General features: G+C 36.2%; 1 protein-coding gene across 7 annotated transcripts in view; it reads left to right on the top strand.

Moving 5' to 3' along the window:
* Positions 1 to 23,106, top strand: part of LOC113237168 (tensin) — a 136,230-nt gene that overhangs the window by 33,254 nt on the left and 79,870 nt on the right. For 2 of the 7 annotated variants that reach the window (XM_026473518.1, XM_026473535.1), the window contains exons 1-2: positions 10,155 to 10,591; positions 11,382 to 11,668. The exons of 4 other annotated variants lie outside the window; for them this stretch is intronic. In XM_026473518.1, the coding sequence (XP_026329303.1) occupies positions 11,594 to 11,668 (75 nt within the window). In that variant the 5' untranslated portion in view covers positions 10,155 to 10,591; positions 11,382 to 11,593. Of the gene's footprint in view, positions 1 to 10,154; positions 10,592 to 11,381; positions 11,669 to 23,106 lie in introns of those variants that run through there. One more of the 7 variants, XM_026473526.1, reaches the window with a different exon arrangement.

Here is a 23,106-nt window from a genome sequence, read left to right on the forward strand (position 1 = left end):
AGTATTTAAGTACTATGTAATAGTTATAATAATTATCAAAGACCTAAGATACCACAGACGTATGCCAGGCACTTGTTATCTGCTAAATTAAATTTATAATGTGTGTTAATGAGTATAAAGTGTAGTGCCATCTACCGGTAATGATGCTTTAAAAGTTGCTTGATCCGCTATATTGAGCTAGCACGCGCCACTGTGCGCACGCATGCGAGTGACTTACACGTCACAGCCACTTCTACTCACAATTATTTAAAAATGCCTCTAGATGGCGCTGGCATATACACTACAAACAAGAGCATGCCCGACTAGATGCGCGATATACATAATAATAAATTATAGTATGATTTAAAAGTTTATTTGCATAATATTCCTTATGTATGCATACCATATAGTTCGAAGTTAGTGTCCATATAAATACGGAGGTGTATATAATTATTCCATTTGTTATAGGTACGTTCTAACTTATCCCGGTTTACTTTATGCATTTTTAAAAATAAGTGAATACAACAGCTGGTTTGGTTTATTTGTGCGTCAAATATGGCTAAACTAATCGACATTTAGGTTATATAAGGTAGCTCTCTAATACCAGTAATCCGACTAGAGACACGTATAATATTAGGTGATGATAGTTTGTCTCTGGACATGCCTTGTATAAATATTTTAAGATTTTTCATTACCGTCGTGTTTGGTAGGCAAGTTGTCCAAGTTGTTGGTGTGCAAGATATTAAAAAACATTTTTTTTTAAAAACCTCAAAGGTACGCTAATCGGCTTTCACTGTGTTTTATTTACATTGGAATTACATTTATGTACCAAGTTTTATTGTAAATCGCTTAACGGAAAGTGGGTGAAATTCATTAAACAATTCATCTCCCATTTTTCCACCCTTAGAGGTAAAATATTTTCTTTAAATATGTATGGGATCACTACGGAGGTACCTCCTTTATATAAAAAAAACGAATCATCGAAATCGGTTCACAAATATCGGAGCAATCGCGTAATACACAGAAAAGACACAGTCGAATTGATAACCTCCTCCTTTTATGAAATCTGTTAAAAACCTATTTTGTGGATTGTTCTCTTGGCCGCTATATGAACGATAATTTTTATAGCAATACGTTGGCTAAAATTTAAAACCTCGTCACACCATTTCTGGACGAAATTCCTTATTCACTTTTCAAGCGCAATATCGGGCAATTAAAGTTTAAAACATATATATAATTTTTTTATAAAATCAAGTGACGGGGCGAACAAGTCGTGCATTTGATGGCAAGCAATACGCCTGTTCATAACAGCTACTGTGGGATTCAGACCTGTGAATTGCAAAGATCTGAGGGGCACTACCACTGCGCCCGTCACATGAGACATAAGTTGACAAGTCCCGTGTGCCTGTAATTTCACCAGCACCCTTACTCTTCAAAACCGGAACACAGTAATGCTGACATTACTGCTTGGTGGCAGAAATATGTAAGGTGGCAGTACTTCCCTGGACGAACTCTTTCAGAAGGAGCTCTATTGCTGCTAAATATAATTTGTTCTAGTTATAAAATGAAGGTATAATTATGTCTAGTATTAATTCTGTTTTTTGTGCCACTGAAAGTTACGAGGTTTGCGAACTTAGCCAATTTGTTTAGATAGTCCTCAAAAGATTGTTTTATAAAACACAAAATGGTCTGACTATGGCTGGCGTGGCAGAGCAAGAGCAAACATGACAATATTCGGCCACCTTGCTGATGCCAATCAGTTTAGTCAGTCACGCTTCTATTGTTCCCTTCAACTAGCCCAAATTGGATACTTTAAACAAACAATAACCAAACACATTCTGAGCTAAATTGGCCATATAACAACTTCTAATGAACAGAATATTTATTTTATGATTTAAAATGTACAAAAGTTTAAAGGTCAAACGATTGCAAACTAGTAGGTTGCGTAACGAAAAATCATGTTTGTTTCGTTTGTCGTCAAATAAACGGCGTAGATGTTTTCTAACCTACACAAAGTGTATTTTTAATTTTTAAAACAGGTCCTTCTTCTTTTAATTCAGATCTAAAATATATTAAAATGTAAACGAAGCTTCCTATCACAGGCATTGACGAATGTAGCGTATTTAGAGGCAGACAGATTTCACAGTTATTCTACAACTTTTTGACATTCAATACAAATACTTATTGTTGTAATTATTATTAGATATCATAAAAACTTTAACTAATTTTGACTTTTCATTTTTGTTTTTTGTAGAGAATTTTGTTCTCTATTTTTTGCTATTTAAAACGGTTATTTGACCATTAGTCACTTAATTGCGTTTTAGTTTGTGGACGGCAGTGATATAGACACAAGCCCCATGTGCATGTAATTTTACCAGCACCCTTGCCTTTCAAAACCGGAACGCAGTAATGCTCACATTGCTGCTTAGCGGCAGAAATAGGTAAGATGGTAGTACTTCCTTGGACGAACTCTTTCCGAGCACTATTGCTAGTAAAAGGAGCTCAACTGGTAGTATTTATCTTTAGAATTACTAAACATTATTTAAATGTTGATACTTGGAGATGACGAATGACAGCTTCGACACCAAATTTTAATAAAATTTTAAGACTGCACTTACGGCTAATATAAGCAATTCTTATTTTAATAAAACCAAGTATTGTACAATAGCTTATAATTATTAATTTTATTTAGTGCCTTGGATAATGTTACGAAGATATCGTGGCAGGATGGCCCGAGGTCCTTGGTGGTTTCTCTTCCGTTTCACAAGACAGAGACAGGTGCTGCGTCAGCCTAGAGCAAATCTTATATCGATATATGTTAATAACCAGAGAAAGTATGTATCAAAAGCTATTCAATATGGCGCCATGTAATAAAGAAACAACCGTGAAACACCGCAGGTGTCAGAATCTTAGGGTGCTAAATTACCTTTTTTTTTTAAGTATGATAAAGATATAGGAATGAAACTATTTTTCCGGATTCAAATCGCGTATATTTGTTTTTTCAAACAAACCGACGTTTCGGGCCCTTTACAGGTCCCATGGTCACGGTTGACTGAGGTGGTACAGTCTTCAACCAGTTATGTCTAATATTAATGCAAACCACCCTATTTTTTCACTATAGTTACAATAGTTATTAATTAAATACCTTATTTTTAATTTTACAAAGAAAACATTCCAATTTACGCTACATTAAGTTTTACAAATTATTTTATTGAATGAATTTTTTTATTAAGTTTAATTTATTATTAATTATTAATAGAAATTAGAATAAATTAAAACATATTAATTAGTACTGCAGTCTTATGTCTGTTTGGGATTTTTCATTAGAGGAAATACTGGATCCCAAACTGGTGGTACGGAGAAACCATCTTCCCTGTTGAAATTAGGATGTTTTTTAATTTCAATGGCCTCTCGCAGCATCCTGGGCAGATAACGGACTTCTTTTGCAAGGACCTGGGGTTTGTCAAACTTCATTGAATGTGTAGGTTTATCCATGACATGCTCGCAGACTGCAGACTTGTTTACGCGACGGTGTTTGACATCAGCTATATGTTCTTTGACGCGGGTACAAATACTTCGCTTTGTTTGTCCAATATATGAGAGACCGCACTCACAGTCAAGCTTGTAAACTCCTGCATCCTGTAAGGGGATGTTACATTTCAAGGGTCTCAGGAACTGAGAAATCTTCCTCAGGGGCTTGAAATAGGTCTTGATAGATGCGCGCCTGAGGACTCTTCCGATCTTGTCTGTAACACCTCTATAAAAAGTAATAAAAAAAATTCATTCAATAAAATAATTTGTAAAACTTAATGTAGCGTAAATTGGAATGTTTTCTTTGTAAAATTAAAAATAAGGTATTTAATTAATAACTATTGTAACTATAGTGAAAAAATAGGGTGGTTTGCATTAATATTAGACATAACTGGTTGAAGACTGTACCACCTCAGTCAACCGTGACCATGGGACCTGTAAAGGGCCCGAAACGTCGGTTTGTTTGAAAAAACAAATATACGCGATTTAAATCCGGAAAAATAGTTTCATTCCTATGTGTAACAATCGCGAAAACCTAAGAACTCGATATGATAAAGATATATCGGTTTCATAGTGAGATTAAAACCTCGCACCAAGTTCCATTTTTTTGTATGTGCTAGATAACCACACCAATTGCCTGGTCTCAATCCCCTGTACCAGAGCAACGGAAGTTTAAGGTACTTCCCAGAACACCGAAACCTGAACCAATTTAGAAAACGTTATTTTCCAAATTGGTCCTACCGGGAATTGAGCCCAGAACCTTCGCATCCAGCGCCCACAATGTAAACCGTTAGGCCACTGAGGTCGTTGAATTTGGATGCGACTCGAATCGGAAACCGTTTAAGTTACAATCAGGCCTTCTTTCTGGACACTGGCCAACTCTTTATGTACCTATAGGACAAATAATAACACAGTCTTCTTTTTATACCTAAGATTTAAAAAGAATTTGTCCAAACGCTACCGTCCTGAGTAAAGACCTTCCGTATCATCATCATCAGGCATGATCATCCATATATGTATAACATTTTCGTAAATGTAAAAATGTGATAATATGCTTGAGCTTCTAACATTTCAACATAAAAAAACGTAAAAAAATATTTATTAGGTACGTAAATAAATATTTATTTAATATATATAATTTTATATAAATATTTATTTATATAAAAATATAAATTGTATTATTATACGCGCACAAATGAAACAGTAAGATTGATCAACCGCGATTAATAAAGTAGCTTATGTCGCTGCATAATATAGTTCCGTTATTATAACACAGTAAGACCAATGTAAAAGACCTCAACGATATCACATCACTTGCTAGACTTTTTTAAAGTACGGTTATAATTGAAAAGTGATAGCCACAGCCAAGTGATAGATAGCACTAGTTTCAAAACTTTGTATTTTGAATTTTTTCTTATGTAAGATCAATTAACATTATATTGCTTGTCGCTATACATTACAGAAACTTTGAAGATCGAAGTATTCCCCGCGGACTAATGAATCTGCATTGCTAATGAATGCTTTGCTACGGTCCCTGGAGCCTTAGATCTTATATCGTGTTTTACTCGAATATCGCTCGGCAGGAGTGAAAATTGTAAAGAAATGAGTAGTTTAAAATAATCGCAGTTTCTATTAGCTGCTCTTAGGCGTAAATGATTTAACTGCTATAAGAGCAATATGCAATTAGGTACATTTAACTAAAATATATAAAATTTATAGAAAATATAAAAAATAAAAATATACATAATTTCAATAAGAAAGAAGATATCCATAATATTAACCTTAGAGCTAAGTCCAAACTCATGGTACCACGATTTCGTTTAACCAAGGTAAACAACTCTTTTATGGGGAACTGTATACGTTTTTACAATAAGATTCCGGAGCAGATATTAAGTTTATCATTTCTTAAGTTTAAAAACTACATTAAAAATATTTTGATCGAAAAACCAAATTACAAAATTGAAGACTACGTGTTAGATAAAGATGTATGGAAAGACGACATGGCTCCAGAATCCACACAAATTTGATTAAAAGTGTATTCCATAGCATTTAAGTTTATTTGAAAAGAGCAATCCCTAGAGTTTCTTGCTCGTTCTTCTCAGGGAGGTCAGCGTAGTAAACGAGCAGTAGCTTAAATGTGACATTTTCAAGTGTAAATTTATTTTACCTATGGAATAAATAATCTTTGACTTTGACTTTGACTAACTCTAGAGCGTATTACTGGTTTCATATAATTATTTCCCAGTTCATCAAGAATGAATATCAAAATTGGTTTATTGAATATCGTACTCTACCTTGAGTCGAGCGAGATAAAGAATTGTTTGTTGTCACAATTATTTGGGGCGAACAAATTCATACGACCGCTGCGAGATCCGGATTAATTGGCCGTAAATTCGTTGTAGTGACAAACACAGTATCGTTGGTATCGGCGGCGGCGTGGAGCGTGACACCTTTATCAGTCACAGCAGGCCGTGGTCGCGACCGGTCCGTGCCCATCACTTCGGTAAAAGCATTTTTTGTGAGAGTGAAATTGATTAATTTCGTGTCGAAATGATCCCTTCCTTTGTATCGGTGCTAATCAGAAGTCGGTGCGCAGATGAATTTTTAACTCATGAAAAGAATAATTAATTACCAAATCTAGTATTGCTTAACTTACGTAAGAAGGGCGACGGTAAAACAACATGGAATCACTATTTATGTGTAGGCCAACAGGACGTGAATCTAAAGTGCAAATAATTTTATATGTCAGCATTGTCTTTACGAGGTGTTAAAGATTTTCTCATAACTCTGACATCACTTAAAAGCCGTTACTTATTTTAAAATGTAAATTGAATCGTAAAACGTTCATAAATTATACTGTAGGTTATACAGTTAATGTGTGTGGGAGTATACGGCACGCAAGGGATACCTTTAGCGAAAGTAACGAACAATGCGGGATTTCGGATCCGGAGTTGGCGGAGATGGCGAACTGACTGGAACAAATGATAAAACTTAAGATATTGCAGCTGTCGAGTGTGAAAGAAGCCGATATTGTATCGCTGGCAAACTGTGAAATGCCAAGTCTTTTTATTATAATATTCGCATGTGCAGCTCAGTCCCCTCATACATTAAACACTTATTTTGTATTGAGTGTATAATATTATATTTATAATATTTATTTTATTGAATACCATGTTATTTTTACTACCAAGATATTCATATATTTTTTGTAAAAATTGTGTAGTAGTTTGTTATTATTTGTGATACAGAGGTCAGATAAACATAAAGAAATGTACCTACGATCAGACCGGCCACCAACTAGCGTCTGCTGCCTAACCATGGCTACCGCTCTTACCAACTGAGTTACAGATCGAGTCAGCAGATCTTACGAATTTTTCTGTGCTTGTTGCAACAGACGCTTGTCCAGTCGGATCGAAGGAGTTCTTTGCGTTTGTTCGATCTTTGTATCAATAATAATAAACATATTTATATTTCATAAAATTCAAAGGTCGTCTCAATTACCCATCTCTATAATTACCATGGAAGGTCTAAATTTAACTTTGACTAAAAGTTACGTTACCCTACTGGGAAACTAGGGTAGTTTGTTTAATTGAATTTGTCGGGGAAAAGGTCATCGATTTAATTAAATTCAAATTTGAAGTGTACCGTATCGTTTAGAACCCACACATTTACTCTTTTCCTAAACAAGATATAATAGAAGACGCAACCATATCTCATTCCTCCCATAAACCTTTGACATACCAAAATATTAGTCAGTAAATATATTGTCTTCTTTGACAATGATAGTGAGTTCAAGTTCTCTAGGTAGATCTTGGATGGTATCCGCGGCCAGTGCAAATTAAATGTAAGTTAAATGGTGAATCGATGTGAACCCCAAAAAGCGGGACCGTCTTCTTCATTGTCGTACAGGACATAATCTCTGGGACCTTGGAAAAATACGGTGACATTCAACGGGACGCTCTTGTATAAAGCACAAGAGAAAACCATCCACGGCCACTTTCAATCGTCTCATGAGCCGCTTCCATCCCCTCCTCGACAGGATAGAAACATAGTGAGATTTTATAAACCTTGCATTCGACTTACGACAGTAACGTCTTTACACAGGCAAACCCTTGTTATATTCACCTCGTGCAGGCTATATACAATACATTCAAGCGCAAAGCGATAGATGCTCTGTAGCCAAGTATCGAGAATGTATGTTCTTTTGCGGTGGCTTCTGCAAGTAAGCCCTGATTTAGGATTCAGTGTGCCGATGGTTTAGTCCCTGATAAGGGACTGATCCATTCAGCACTCTAAAAACCGTCGAATCAGGAAAATTCAGAACGATCTTCTTTTTTCCATAACTCTCGCCACTTTTCAAGCCAACAACGTCTCAACGTCACACTCCAAATTGAGAAACAGTCTTCGCTGGCGGGAACGAAGAGTCTCCTATTCAGCGTACACTCACGCCTACATTCTCATATTGCACATTACATATACTACATCCATCTTGTGGAACTGTTCAGTAGTATCCGCTGAAGTCTGTGGAATAGTAGTGATGTAGAGCCCGTCAGCAGTGTCATTGTCAGCACGCTATCTCCATGATTACTATATTGATAATCATGATCGTCAATATAGTAATGATCACAAACAGCTACAACAGCAAAATCATTACTTTAGTATGGTAATTATGAATCAGATTTACCGTGGACCTTTTGGTAGAATAATAGTCTTTTTCTAATTGAAACAAATAACAAAGATCTCTAGCAAAATAATTACATCTCTCTATACGAGTAGTTTATTCGATCACCAGTTTAAGTACGATAGGATCATCCCGTGTAATATAGAGTTCAGAGGTCCATGATGTTTTGGGTAAAAACCCATAATTAGCAAGAAATATTGTTTTATCCTTTGACATGGCCCTGTAATTGGAAACTTCATAAAAATTATTGAAATATCTCTTTTACGTTCACTTAAAAATGTATAAAACGAACCTCTACAATTTTCTCAAATTTTAAATTGTGTTTAAATATTATATGTTCTCGGTGCTGATAATTGATATTTTATAGATGGGTTTTTAAATCGAAGCGGAATATAAAGGCCCTCTTATGTTTAGGTAACATTGTGAAACTCCGTATGGCACGGTCACAAATCGTGTTTGACAAATGAAGAATCGATAACAAGAGATAAGATTAAAAGCTATTTAATAACATACTCGTATATAGCGTTCCGAAAAACAACTTAATATGGTCGAGGTAAGACGCATTTGATACAGACCTTTTACGCTTGAAATGGAAATTTACCCTTTTATGTCAGAGGCAATTTATTCCTAAACGACCCTCGTATTGTTGAAACTCAAGTGAAAAGATGACTCGGAATACGATTCGCATAAAGAGGATATGAATTTTCTTAATTCAGTTTAATAATTTAGTTCGCATTACACATTGACAACTTTTCAAATCGTTATCTGCAACTGTGACGTAACCTATTTGATAATTTACAACACATGGCTTATTAACAACGCAAAAGTTGAAGTTAAAGCGAGGTCCAAAAATTAGTATTGCAAAGAATTAGAGTGTCATTGTGTAGTTAAGATGCCGATGCATGACGACGCCGGTCCGATTAGGAGGCGTCATCACTCATTGAGCCACTTGTGCAAACAACTTGTTTAACAGGAGCCTAATATTTCAAGCTGTCGCCACTAGCTTCCCGCGCCGCCGCCGGTACGAAATGTGCAACTTTTCATACGTGTAACGATATATATAAAGAATCTTATTTTTGATTAAGATCGATAGATTTTGTTACCGTTTCCAATCAATAAAGCAACGGTTATTAATGTCACAATAACAACCATGCTGTAGGTTTACCGTTAACGTAGTTGCATCACCTACTCAGAGACACTCCCACATAGTAATCGACAAACAAGCTGAAAGCTTGAATCTTGGACGATCTGTTATGTCTACGTAAATACGTAGATTCCTAAGTCATAATATAAATGAATATAATGTAATGCAGATGCGCTTCTATCTTTAATTAATAGTAAAGGAGGTTGCAAGTTGGGCTTTTATATCTATAGAACCGGCCGCAGTAGCACTCCTTTGCGGGGCAGGTAGAGAGGAACGCAGTGTGCGGGAGTACATTCAAATGAAGCGCTGACGCTGTATCGCTGATTACCGGGAAACCTCGCTCCACGAAACTGAGCACAGATCGAATACACTTCAATTTGAATAAAAATTCGCGAGTTTGGCTTTCTTGTCTTTATGCCTCTTGCTTCCTTTGTCTTAGAAAGATGCCAGAGAACTTAAACTAAGTTAGCATAGACTTACATTGGTTCAGGAAGTAATAGCCTACAATATGAACTAATAAAATATTACAAAACAATAGCCTCTGAAGAAAATTTTCTTTAACAGTTCTACAAAATATAATTCCTGAAACGTTTCATGTGCATTTCTTTGTTAGAAAACGTTTGACGTAAGTAATTACATTCAATGTAAGGTGCACGGGGAGTTCATTGATAGTACTGAAAAGTAACGTGAGTACGAGCGTGCTGGCATGCGACTGTGTCGGGATTTCATCTCACGCTGTACTTGGAAGCTGCCGGCGGGCCTCGGCCGGCGGGAGCGGGCCGCGGGCCGGTCAGGTGCAACGCACGCGGCGCGGGCACACTCTGCGAGCGCGACCAGTGCCGCCGCGCGCGCTGCCCGGCCCACGCGCACGCGAAAATTCGGATTCGCAAATACGCATTCGCAAAAGTAAACAATCATTTGGTACAAGTTCCTTATAAAGTAACGATTCCACTCGTTGTTTAAATAGAACCAAGTGGGCAATATCTGTGTTCTAACGCCCTCGCGAAATTTCTGCAAATGTTCCTGTATAAGTACATTAAATCTGAGTTATAGAACTATTAGTAACTTTGAACCAAACATGGATAGCAAAGCCGGCAACACCTTGAAAGGACATGGGTGCTACTAAGAGATACTAATAAAATTTTATTACCCTATATATAGCGTGGGCTAACTCATCTCAATCGTACATACCTTACCTAGGTATTACATTTCGTAATAACTGTGCTTTGTTTTTGGTACTCGAATTTATTATAATGGTGAGTTTTGGTATTATTTTATTGGTATTATGATATTGAAAGATTTTTATTTCAAAGACTATTTGAAATTTTCTATCTTAGATATGTATTTTCAGGTTAATCGTGCTTACTTATCAAATAAAGATAATGACAAAAAACGATTTAAGGTCAAGGTAAGTACTTTGACTAAAACCAATTTCGGAGTTACACAACCTAATTTCAATAATACTTTTGTTTCTTTGCACACCTGGCTAATCCTGTGATCGCCAGGCTTCCACTATGCAATTCATCAAAAGAGAATGCTCAAGGTTTATCGAATAAAAACAGAGCGATTTCGCGGCGATGACGATACGAACGATAATTCTGCTACGTTTTGGCTTATCGTTAAAACTACCTTGCAAAGTCACGTATGCTATTGCTCAACATACAGGTGGTAACTTTACACTCGTAATATGTTGGCTCAACACATAAGGAGATTACCAAAAAATATTTCACTATATCATGTCACACATGAGGTACCACAGAAGTATTTTTATGTTAAGATCTTGTTTCCTGTTTTATGCCTATATAAGTATCTATTCAGGATGGTTAAATGGGACTACACAGAACTCTACCATCAGTAAAATGAAGGCGATGTATGTTGCAAAGTGTCTTTAAGTAAATTTTTATTTTAGACTATGGAATCCTCTAAGATTTTTGTAGAGCTTAGAAATGAAAGAAAGAGAAAATTAAATGTCAAATAAACGTAACATGAATCACACCGTCAACGGCTATGTTGCCTTTGTTTCTTTCAATTGATTTTCGTCCATAGCCCACAAAGTTAGTGTTTCCTTTTCGTAGAAATTGCGCATACAAAAGATGACACAAAGTGTTACGAGTCAGTAAATGATAGATGAAGATTTCGGACATTGGGTACAATGTGTGCAAGAACCTCGCTAATGGTTCTAAGTGAAGAAAGCTGAACTAAAGACAATGTGTAGTGTCACTTCGCTTTAAAAGTGAATTTATAAAGTTGTTTGTGAAATGTATCATAACGGGAGGCTGGGGAGCAGCAGCAGCAACAGCCATTCGACTTCGCCTGGAGGCTCTAAATTGAGGGTAAATATGAAAAAAAAGATTTTGTTTTGAAGTTTACACATCGGTTTCCTATATTTTTTATCTATTTTTAACCCTGAACTGTTGACGTTACGACTTGTTCTTATTTTAACCCCGAACTGTTGACTTTAGGACTTGTTCAATTTCGCAAATACCTATATAAGACCGAAAGGTATTATATAAATTTACAATGTATAACACAAGTTAAGCAGCAGTAGAGCTCCTTGTGAAAGAGTTCACCCAGGGAAGTACTGCCACCTTACCTATTCTGCCGCCAAGCAGTAATGTGAGCGTTTCAATTATGAAGGATAAGGATGCTGGTGAAATTACAGGCACATGGGACTTGTCAACTTATGTCTCAGGGTGACGGGCCCAGTGGCAGTGCCCCTCAGATCTTTGCGAATTAAAGCTCTGAGTGGAGGTGCAACTGTTATGGACAGGCGTGTATCTTACCACCAGGCGCACGACTTGTTCGTCCCGTCACTTGATATTATAAAAAAAAAAGGTAAAATTGCCTCGTATTACTCATGATTATAAGCTGTATGAAATAGAAATAACCGAAGGAAAGCTAGAAATAAATATAGCCCAACAAGTCGTTTCTGTAGATAGTTGTAAGTGAATTCGTCAGTCAGCATTATGTGTCTCATTTTACGACTTTGTGATACAATGAAGACCTGTAAAATTTAACTGGGCATTGAATATGTATGAGAACTGTAGGTAATAAATTATAAATATTTTGTTCACGTACCTACTATGAGGCTTAGACCAATGATAGGCCGTTAAAGCATTCTTCGAGGAAAATAAGTAGGTTTTTGCACAAAGTCAAGCCTATTTATACTACAACTGTAGATTATTAAGATAAAAAGAACATATATTAATATTATATATATATTAATATTATGAAAACACTTTAAACCACGGAACATAAAGAAATTCACGCATTCATAATTTGAAACACTATGAAATTTTGATAATGATTGGCCGTAGTATCTAATTCTGGGCTATTAATATAATTTTAACTTTACCATGTTGGCATATCGTTGAAAGTTCAATCAATGTGCTGCTATCTAGAGGTCAATAGCTGAACAACGACGAATTCGAGGTGTTTACTTAGTTCTCCAAAAAAGAAACGGTCATATTGCAGGTATATGGTTTATTTTCGGTTCTTGTAACAAAAAAAATTCGATAAACAGAAAATTGAAAATTTATTATAATTAAATAGGATGACTTAACTACAATTGGTCGTCGTTCAGTAATTACCTGCGAGATGGCACCACACATTGGCTGAAATTGCAATATAATATCAAAACGTCGTAACTTGCAATAATAGTAAAGTTATTAATGGTATTGAACTTGCAACGACATGCCAACAGACTAAGGTTTAAATTATATTAACAACCCAGAATTTGTTATTTCTTTTTAAATTTGAAATTACGACCAATCAATACCAAGATTTTGTAGTGTTTGTAGTGTTTGTAGTGTGCGAGTCACGCTCTCTTAGCACTTCTGCATTTATTGTTCTGTGCTTTAAACAAAGAAAAGTCGAGCATAATCTCGTTTTCTAACTATATAAATAAATAATGATACTGACCTTAGTTATATATTATACACATAAGCAAACAAATACTTAAGAAATAAACCTGAAATTGATAGAGCCTATAGTGTCTATTTTACGTACAGAGAGGAAAAGATTCTTCGTTCCTCTTTATTACTATACTTAAAACAGAGGATTATCGAGTTCTCAGCTTTTCGCGATTGCTACACATTGGAAATGAAACTATATATTATACATTTATTTGTTTTCGGATCTAAATCGTGTATATTTGTTTCTTCAAACAAACCATCGTTTCGAGTCTTTTAAAGGTTCCATTGTCACGGCTGACTGAGGATTTATCTCCTCGTACGTAGCTATTCAAACAAAAAAATTGTATAGGTAAGAGTTGAAAAAACTTCTCGTAAATTACACGTGGCGTCGAAAAACTTGCAACTTTTTGTTTTTATTGAATATCATGATGTTTTTACTGCCATGTTAGTAATTTGGTTTTTGTGAAAATACTCCATTTTTGTTGTTATCTACAAACACAAAGAAAAATTCCCTCGATCCGACTGATCACGAACCCGCGTCTGTTGCCTAATCGTGGCTACCGCTCTTGCCGACTAAGATTGAGTCAGTGGATCCGGATCTTACAAATTTCTCTATGTGCTCGTTGCGGAGTGGACAGACGCTGGGTCGAGTCCAGTTGGATCGAACGAACTTCCTTTGTGTTTGGTTGACCTTTGCACCAATAATTATTCGAAAGAGTGATTCAGTTTCATGAGTAAAATCGCTCCATGAATACTTACTTTTATAATACCTATCATACGAATGGGAAAATTCTGGAACATACAAAAAGAGTGCAATTCTCATGACAGGGTTTCAATGATTTCATGTTTCACAGCCGGTGCACAAGTTGTATCAACATCCTGATACGAATTTTAGTTAGAAATTTATCTTTTATGTAAATCTAAATTAGTTTTGTAAATTATTTGTATTGAAATTTAAGTTTAAAAACTATAAATAGTAATCGCCAGGAGCGCTACAACACAAAATACGACAAAAATTGTCAAATATTTGACGTGATGTCTTGAGAGAGACATGTCTTTATTCATGTACCATACCTCGAGTGCAAATGCTTATTTGGTTCAATACACTGACACGACAGCTGAGGTATTCACCCAGACAGCAAATAAACATGTAAAATCGCGCATCCACGACTTGCCTCTCAAACTCGAGGGTCAAATGACATTGACACTGGTGTCAAGTCGCGTTTCTCCTGTTGTTCATTTTCCCATCGTAAAACATAGGATATTATGATGGTTTCAGATTGTAATAAGGTTAGGGCTGCAGTACGACATATTTAGGTACATTATGAGCACAATGGGACAACAAATTCTGTAAATTCCATAACTCAAGAAATCTTCTGAACGCGTTATTTTAAAAATCCCGCTGGGGTAAAGCAGAAGAACATTAAGCAATACTTTACTGTCAATATTTCTGTCTTACTGTAAGTTAAAGTATCCATAATGCAACTAGAGTGAAGATAATCAGAAATGGAAACTGTGATTCAGACAAATATACTAAAGCTGGTCGTGGAATGTGCTTGCACTGTCTGGATCGTCGCCCGCGGCGAGCGCGCTGTACCGCCGCTAAAGCGCGTATTATAACATTATTCGCCGCGTTAATCAAAGGTTTGACCGACTATTTAAATAAATAATTATCGGTTTCACGCAAGCTTGAACACCTCGCTAAATTAGCGTTTTCTGTGGTTGTAGGTTAGCATATTTGACCACAGTTTAGAAAAAAAAACATTACTCCACATATGCCCCACATTAAAGAAATAGAGTAGTTACATAGTGACGTAGCAGTAGAGTTCTTTGTGAAAGAGTTGGTCCATGGAACTACTGCCAACTTACCTATAATAAAAAAACGTACGGTTTTTGTGTGAGAAACGTGTGAATCATCTATCTATCCTGATAGACTATGGCACTTTGATATGTTCTACCGAACTGAACACTATACCCTCATAATGCGTTTACAGTGTTGGCAGTCGTTGGCGAGATCGTCAAATATTTTACAATTCAGAGTGGTGAATTATAAAGCGCTCCTAGCGACTACAATAAGAACTAGTGTTTTTATACAAATGTATCTCTGTCGCTAGCGACAAGCGATGCGGTGAACTCATAGTAGAGATACAATACTTTTTGCGGGGAGCTATGCCTTGATGGTAATAGGGGAAGGAGTATCCTTAGATAAAAGCAAAAAATCCAAGGAGGTAAATAATAAATTTCATTAGAAGAGCTTTCCATCGTAACACTATGGGAACATTTTTTGTAGTAATGAAAAAAAGTTACGCAGTGCCTTACGCAAACTGATAAAAGAAAAAAATAAAATATTGAAAAATACTCGAGCTGTAAAATAATTTTCGCTTAATTATCTGATTCCTTTAATATTCTTATCATGGCGGTCGCCGGAAACCGTAAGTTTATTATTAATTAAATTGATAAAATCTTTCCACCGTCTCCCAAACTGGTATGCAATCAAAATTCACGGCAATTAAATTATTTTGGCTAAATTAATTGTGAAATTGTCTGCGCAATTTTGTAATTCAAACAACGAAATTAATTTTTATTAATTTTCTTACTTGATTACCATCGTCCGTGTGTGGCATTAGTGAATTACGTATTTTTTTTATTTATTATATGTGAGTTTTGTGATTTATATTACATGTTTTATTATTATTGATTCGACGACCGAACAAACACAAAGAAAAATTCCTTGCGTTCGACTGAACTCGAACCAGTGACTATTTGCCAAACCGGGGCTACCGCTCTTCCAACTGAGCTACAGATTGAGTCAGAGATCTTTGTATTGGGTTTAAACGGCCACCTTGTGAGGAACCCATGAAAGATTTCTTCAAAAAATATATGAAAGTTATGGTAGTAAAAACATCATGCTAGTCAATAGAAAGAAATGATATAAGTCGTATTTTAAACTATAGAGGCAGTATGGTTTTGTTAGTATATTGATTAGGTAAGCTATGTTGAAACGAGCGTTTATACCTTTTAAAGTGTTATTTACGCAAGATTCTAGGTAAATCTGCTCACGCGTCAATAGTTATTAAACGTATTATTAACATGTAACAGCATTCCAGCGGTCTCAGTTCGCGGTGTTGCCGATAGCAAACCCGTTACGGGGCACGCGTTGCAGTCCTCCTGATCGACGACGCATTCAATATGACATGTCGAATTATATAACAAGTTAACCCAGGGGAGTGGCCGTGTTGACGAGTGCAATTTACAATATTCATTACACTTTGGCCTACTTTAGAGTGAGAATCTAAGAACAATTTATCAAAATTTGTTGAGAAAAATCTTTGTTCAACCGTCTAAGGGAGAAGTTACATTTTCAGGAAGGTTTTCGGACTAAATTTTCAGGAGTAAGTTCAGTATCTCTTCCGGTAGATGGTTCGATATTTTAAGTGTCACCCAGTTTCCGGGAGCGTTGGCTCCCGCGTTTCGATTAACCGCGACCGGTCTAGGCGGCAGTATGCTGATCGAGCCCCACTTACAGCCTTCACACTGAATCTAGATATGGGTGTTAACTTTCCGGTGATGGTGGTATAGTATAGATACCATTTGTACAAGCTCTATAATGATTTTAACAATGTTTACCTCGAAGAGTAATAATATTTATGAACTCCCAACAGAAATTCTTTATTTTAGCGATTGAAGTAAAAGCCTTTGCTGACTTAAGCACTTCGCAAGGCTTTTAGAGTGATGAGCTTCGTCGCGGTAACCCTGCAATTTATTCTGAACTTTGTTTAGCCCCGTTAATTTAGCTGTGGCTACGAACCATACTCGTAAAGATTGGCTCACGTTGTAAACTACACTCATAAGCAAATCCCCGCCTGACTTCGTTATCTTTAATTTGCAGTTACTTTACATTAATGGACCAGAGTTACAGCCTTAAAGCATTTTAGCATGCCGACGATATTTCTTGCAAATCCACGAAAACTTTCCGACTGTTGCGTAAATCTTCGAAAACTTTCTAAAGATACTTATCGAAGTAAAAGCGGTATTCCTTCAAAATTAAATTCTAGCCTTCAGTTAGAGGCAATAAAACTCCATGGTTTATGCAGAAGTATAAAGCCTGGCTTACTTACAGCCTTTTACCAAATCGATAGTATTTATTCTAACCAAAAGAGAGCCTGGAACGTAACAATGCAAGGTCGTTGCGGTTGTTTGAGAAATTTAGCGAACTTCAGGGTCAACGAGCCGAAACGTCATCTAAGTACGAAGTTAAGAAGCAAAACCTGCTCCCTCTTACACAAAACACGCGATTATAGCGGTGAATTCTATAAGATTTAGGCGCGGCAGATAATATAAAAAGCGTAAACATACAATCATACAATATAATACATACAATTGTTGTTGTTTCAAGTCTCAATAATATTTTAAATACAACGGTTGCTTGAAGCGAATCAGATACGATGCGAGACATAAGAGATAAATCCTCTGAATCGGGGAGACATTCGTATTTATTTATAACGCAGGGTAGCGCCGCGGTCGCGTGCTTTAAGCCGGCCGGCCGGTAATCGCCGATTGTCTTAGTTTGTTTGCATACTTACACAATATTTGTGCACAGTCAAGTCAAGCCGCACCTACGGTGAAAGATTTACTTCTCTGCAAAAAATGTCAAAATGATTTAACAATGAAATTTATACACGAAAACAGATTAATTTTCCCATACAAAACTCCTTCATATTAAGTATGTACAAAGTAGCTTTAAAAACAAAAACGTTAACTTTCAACTCATTTTCTGTAATTTTTGTAAATGTTAAGTTACTGTTTCTCTGGAGGTGCGATGTGCACTCATGCGTACTAAGTTGTGATTTGATTTTCGTTTAAATTAAATTACATTTTTTCAATTTCGGAAATTACTTTTAGCTTTTTTTATAATAAAATTTTGTGCGTGACGCTTACGTTGAAAACAAAACGCAAACAACATTTACTGTGTAATACAATTTGGACTTAACCCGTAAATTTTGAAAGTCTTACAAAGTTTTTACTGCTTTTACATAGAATTTAATTAGGCTGCTCATTTCAGAAGCCCCTTTTGGTGCCCGCGTCCATTTTGTAATGGCTCTCTCTATCTTCTCCGCCCTGTTCTTTACTCTAATATATTTACTTTCCGTTATTGTAACTGATTACTTGAATGTTTGTCTATAATTTGACGACCTCGGTGGCCCTATGGTTTATAATGTTGGCGTTGGATGAGGAAGTCTCGGGTTCAATTCATGTAGGACCAAATTGGGAAATTCACTTTTCTAAATTGGTTCTGGTCTGGGTGTTCTCCGAAGTGCCTGAAACTGAATTCTTTTGCTCTAGTAGGTACTCACAGTACAGAGAATTCTCAAGTTCGAGTCCAGGCAATCGGTATGGTTGTCTGACACGTAATTCTTTAGTATTTATATGCATTCCAGTCAGAGATGGACAAGCGCCCGTGTTTTAACCCGGCGCTTTGTTAACGGTTTAAATATTATTATTCTATAGTGAAATAGAAACTTTTTTCTAAAGGTTATTAAGCTTATTATACAACTTCTGCGCACTTGGATGACAAAAATCCATGGTAGTGATCCGTTTAGCTCTTGCAGGTATTTTCGATCAAGATGTTTAAAATAACTATTGTAAATGATAAATGTATTCAAATGTATATTTGGGCAACACCGAGTTTCTTGGTCATTCTTCTCAGGGGTATTTCTGCCTTATGAATGAGCAGTAGAGTTTAATCAATATGACGATTTCCCGTGTAATTTGCTTACCTATGAAATAAAGATGATTTGACTTTTGACTTTTTAAATTGGGTTAAAACCCATTAACGTCCGAAATGGAGAGCAAAAACTATGAAATAAACATTAAACTACTTGCAACTAAATATTTGTTGTAATTATAAATCGAGTTTTGTTCAAATTTAATGATATTATTATAAAATGTTTATTGTTTTCTGATCTAGACGATTCGATTTGGCTTTCTATTGAATGGATTTGCTTGAAAAACATTGAAATAAATCGATACAAAAAAAAAACGTTAAATCATATGTACTTAAATCAAATTGTAATCCTTATGAGAATTCACAACTCGTCTAAAATACAATCGAAATTCGTAATAAGTACGGAATTTCACCAAATTCCGTATTCGTCGTTTCCACCCGCAACTTTGGGCAGAAATGTTAAAATCTAATTAAAACCCGGGCGGGATGATTGGGTTTTAACTCACTGCCCATCTCTGACTCCAGCTGTTAACTTGCCTGTTTGAAGAAAAACAATATTTATATTTAATTACGTGACCTAATGCGATGTTGTAAATATTTATGGTTAAAATTGGAATTTGGATTTCAGTAAAAATGAGACAGTCTAGTTTATACAATACATTATCTATCAATTAAGCACACCTAGCGAAAATCCTACGTCCCAAGTTCCAATATATAAATAATAAATGCAGCAAATAGTGTTCAAACTTTTTACACATATAAACAAAACAAACGTGTGTGTATCGCTGTGTGCTAAATAAAAAAAACACATCAATGGAAACCGATTGACGGAACTCGGTCGACCACAATGGTTGTAGATGCTTTGACAATGTCAAGTAGTGTTATGAGATAATTCGTTTCGATCAAAGCTTTAATATCGCTCGAGTTACAAACATCGCTTCGATTGGACAAGTCCTAGTGCTAATCCCAGTCAGCCAATAGGTAACCATGACTGGTAAATTTTTTTGCCCCTTTAACTATGATTTCGACGCGATAGATACTGGTTAAAGAAACACGATAATCGATTTCTTCTTAACTATAATTTGAGCGTACAGTATAAAATAAAAGGGTTAGTGCTTTGAACTTGATTGACTTTTTTAATAATAATAATAATTCTTTATTGACAGGTATATACTTTAACTTTCAAGAAATATTGGCAATACTTGAATTTTATTCCTTTTCATTATCTAATTATTATATATTTTCCGATATTTTTGACGACCTCGTCCTCGTCGAGTGGCTTGCACACTGGTTTTCATGGAGTCGCCATTTCTGAGGTCCCGGGTTCGATCCCCAGCCGGGTCAATGTTGAAACTTACTTTTCTGTATTGAGTCGGGTCTGGGTGTTTGTGGTACCGTCGTTATTTCCGATTTCCATAACACCACCGATGTATGTCATTATCACACATTACGTTGGTGGTGTTATTAGGAGAGATTATCTTTTCAAACTTAAACAATTACTGTTCGTTTTTTGTTTACATTTATTCAATGGTAACAAATTAATGACTTCATAAAATTTAACAACCTTGTAGAACTGATGATAAAATAATTGGCGTCGTTATAGATACAGGTAGTTTAGCAAAGTGTACACAGAAATTCAGCTAGCTTGATGAGGTTTGTAATACTCACATTAGGTGGGGCAACAGAGCAAAACAAATGAGTAAATATAAGATGAAATGACAATAGAATTACACATTAGGGTCCCGTATTTTCCCGTGACTAAAACGTACGACTTTCAACATGCTATATCGTAATGTTTAATGCACCAAGGAAAATTACGTACAGGCAGTGTGAATAATATAACGTATGAAACAAAGAAATGACTCTCACAAATCATACTTTTATTTTATTCGAGATCGTTTCATGTTCGTCTCAAGTCGGTGGTTCCACGGGCTCTCGTGATATTAGATATATTTTGGTCAAATCCGTCACATTTCATCCCATATTTGATGAATATTCTCGTCACAAAATATTCCATTGCGATAAATTTGTTGGGACAGTTAAAAGCCGTCTTTGTGAATTGAGACATCGCCGTTGTCGGTAGCAGCGAGAGGTCGCTATGTCGGACCAAACTCATTACCAACGTGGACATTTATTTAAAATTACGAATGCATTCGTTTAAATTAAGTTGTAATATTAAATGACCGCGGGCGAGATATTCGGCAGTTCGTAATGTAATCGTGACGTCGTAACGTAAATGAATTTATGCGAAACACTGCGGTTATAACATTACAATATATTATAAAAATAAAGATTACAGGTACTTATCAAAAAATCGTTGTTTCACTTTTAAGTAAACGTAAGGCTGTGTAATGTTATTTTTAATTAAAATTTCCTCCAATAAAGACGTAATTTATTGTACGATTTCAGACGACTAATAATTTGTAATAATGGACCTTGAGTAAACAGTTCATGCTAACGGCGAAATTATGTATCAACTTAAACCTATAAAGAAAATTATATCGTTATTAAAGTAGCTCTCAGTGTACACACAATTTGAGTTACAAAATTGGATAGCCGACGTCGACGGCGGCGGTGACTGCCGCAATAACGCCAAAAAGCGGACGTTTGAGCGGTTTGAGCGGACGTGGGACCACCACGCAACAATTATAATTAATAACACCGCGCTCAAAATTGCAGTCTACCAGTAAATACTCAAATTATACGTCTGTCAGCCCCTGGTTCTGATTGACTTTAAACGAATTTGGTAAATTTAAAATACATACTTTAATTTTGTTGCCACACACCGGCGTTCCAGTTACAGCAGCGGTGGAATCAGTTAGTTATTCCTTTAAGGTGCTCGCGAGCACGATTATCGACAGGGCGGCTTTGATTCGTCATTCATCAATGGAGATCTAAATTAGAATGGCTCGTGCGTAAACCCCACGCACTAAAGCTTCGGGAAACTATGAAAATAAACTGTTGGTGTATTAACATCGCGATTTCCTGGTCGACCCATAAACACGACGTGTACTCCCAAGTGGGGCCTGCAGTCGATCAAGCGGTGCGAATGGGGCCGATTGCCTTCTGCCAGTCCATACGCTCCCTTGGTGTTTAGTTTATTTTTATTGCATAGCGGTGACGGATGGCGAAGTTTCCTAGGCGCTCGAGAATCTCGTTATGCTACCAACACGCCAACAAGTTTTGCACAGGCGTTTATCCAGATGCTAATAGTAAGATTCAGGCGTTACTTTGCGGAAATCCATGATAATAAAAATGGAATTAAATTTATCTATTCTTCGGCCGAGAGTCGAGCGAAATATGTGACGGGTATATTTTTGGTGGTGGTATCTGTGATTGTAGTTTCGCTTGTGTTATTTATGTTATTAATTTTGCGCTGAGGAAGGGTGGGAAAATTAATTGCATGAAAAAATATTCGACACAAGTCCAGCTATTTTGCTCGATTAACCTCCACTGGGTTCTTAATGTATTTCCATTTTTATTGTATATTTTACGGTTATTTTAGGAATACATCACAATAGTCTCGAGAATAAAATTAAACATTATTTCAAAAGGTTTTTCCGAATATAATTTGTCATGTCGCTCTATGAAGACAAAGGGGTAATAATTTCGAAAGCTATTCGGTAGCGTGTAGGTAGCACGTAACAGGCATCCTCTTCAATAAAGCTTAGTTAACAATAGTGGGGAGGTAACATGGCGCCGTATTAGTTTCACACCTTATCTCGGCACAATCCGCGTAATGAATACGGATGCGGCAACAAATCTCGTTAGAGGCACGGTGAGAAATGCGTGGGCGCAGAAGACCGATGCCTAGCAATATGTAAAAGTCGCATCGGTACGATGGACACTCTGTTCACATCATTTAATTCTAATCACACGAGTTACCTTCAACTCAAACGGTCTATTCCCGTTCTCCGTTCGATACTCGTCCGAAACAACGTTACTGTCAAATAAGTAATAAATACTCTACCAAATTAAAGACGCATACCTCATTCATGATTTAGAACAAAAAAGGAGACCTTCTAATTTGCGTAGTTTGTCGTACTTACCGACTTACAATTTGCCGAAATACAAAAATGTATATGGACAAAGAACAAGGGGTTACATGCTCCCTGATACGCTTAACACATTA

The sequence above is a fragment of the Hyposmocoma kahamanoa genome, unplaced genomic scaffold (genome assembly GCF_003589595.1).
Source record: "Hyposmocoma kahamanoa isolate Upper Pololo Valley unplaced genomic scaffold, ASM358959v1 102, whole genome shotgun sequence".
NCBI classification, from domain to species: Eukaryota; Metazoa; Arthropoda; class Insecta; order Lepidoptera; family Cosmopterigidae; genus Hyposmocoma; species Hyposmocoma kahamanoa.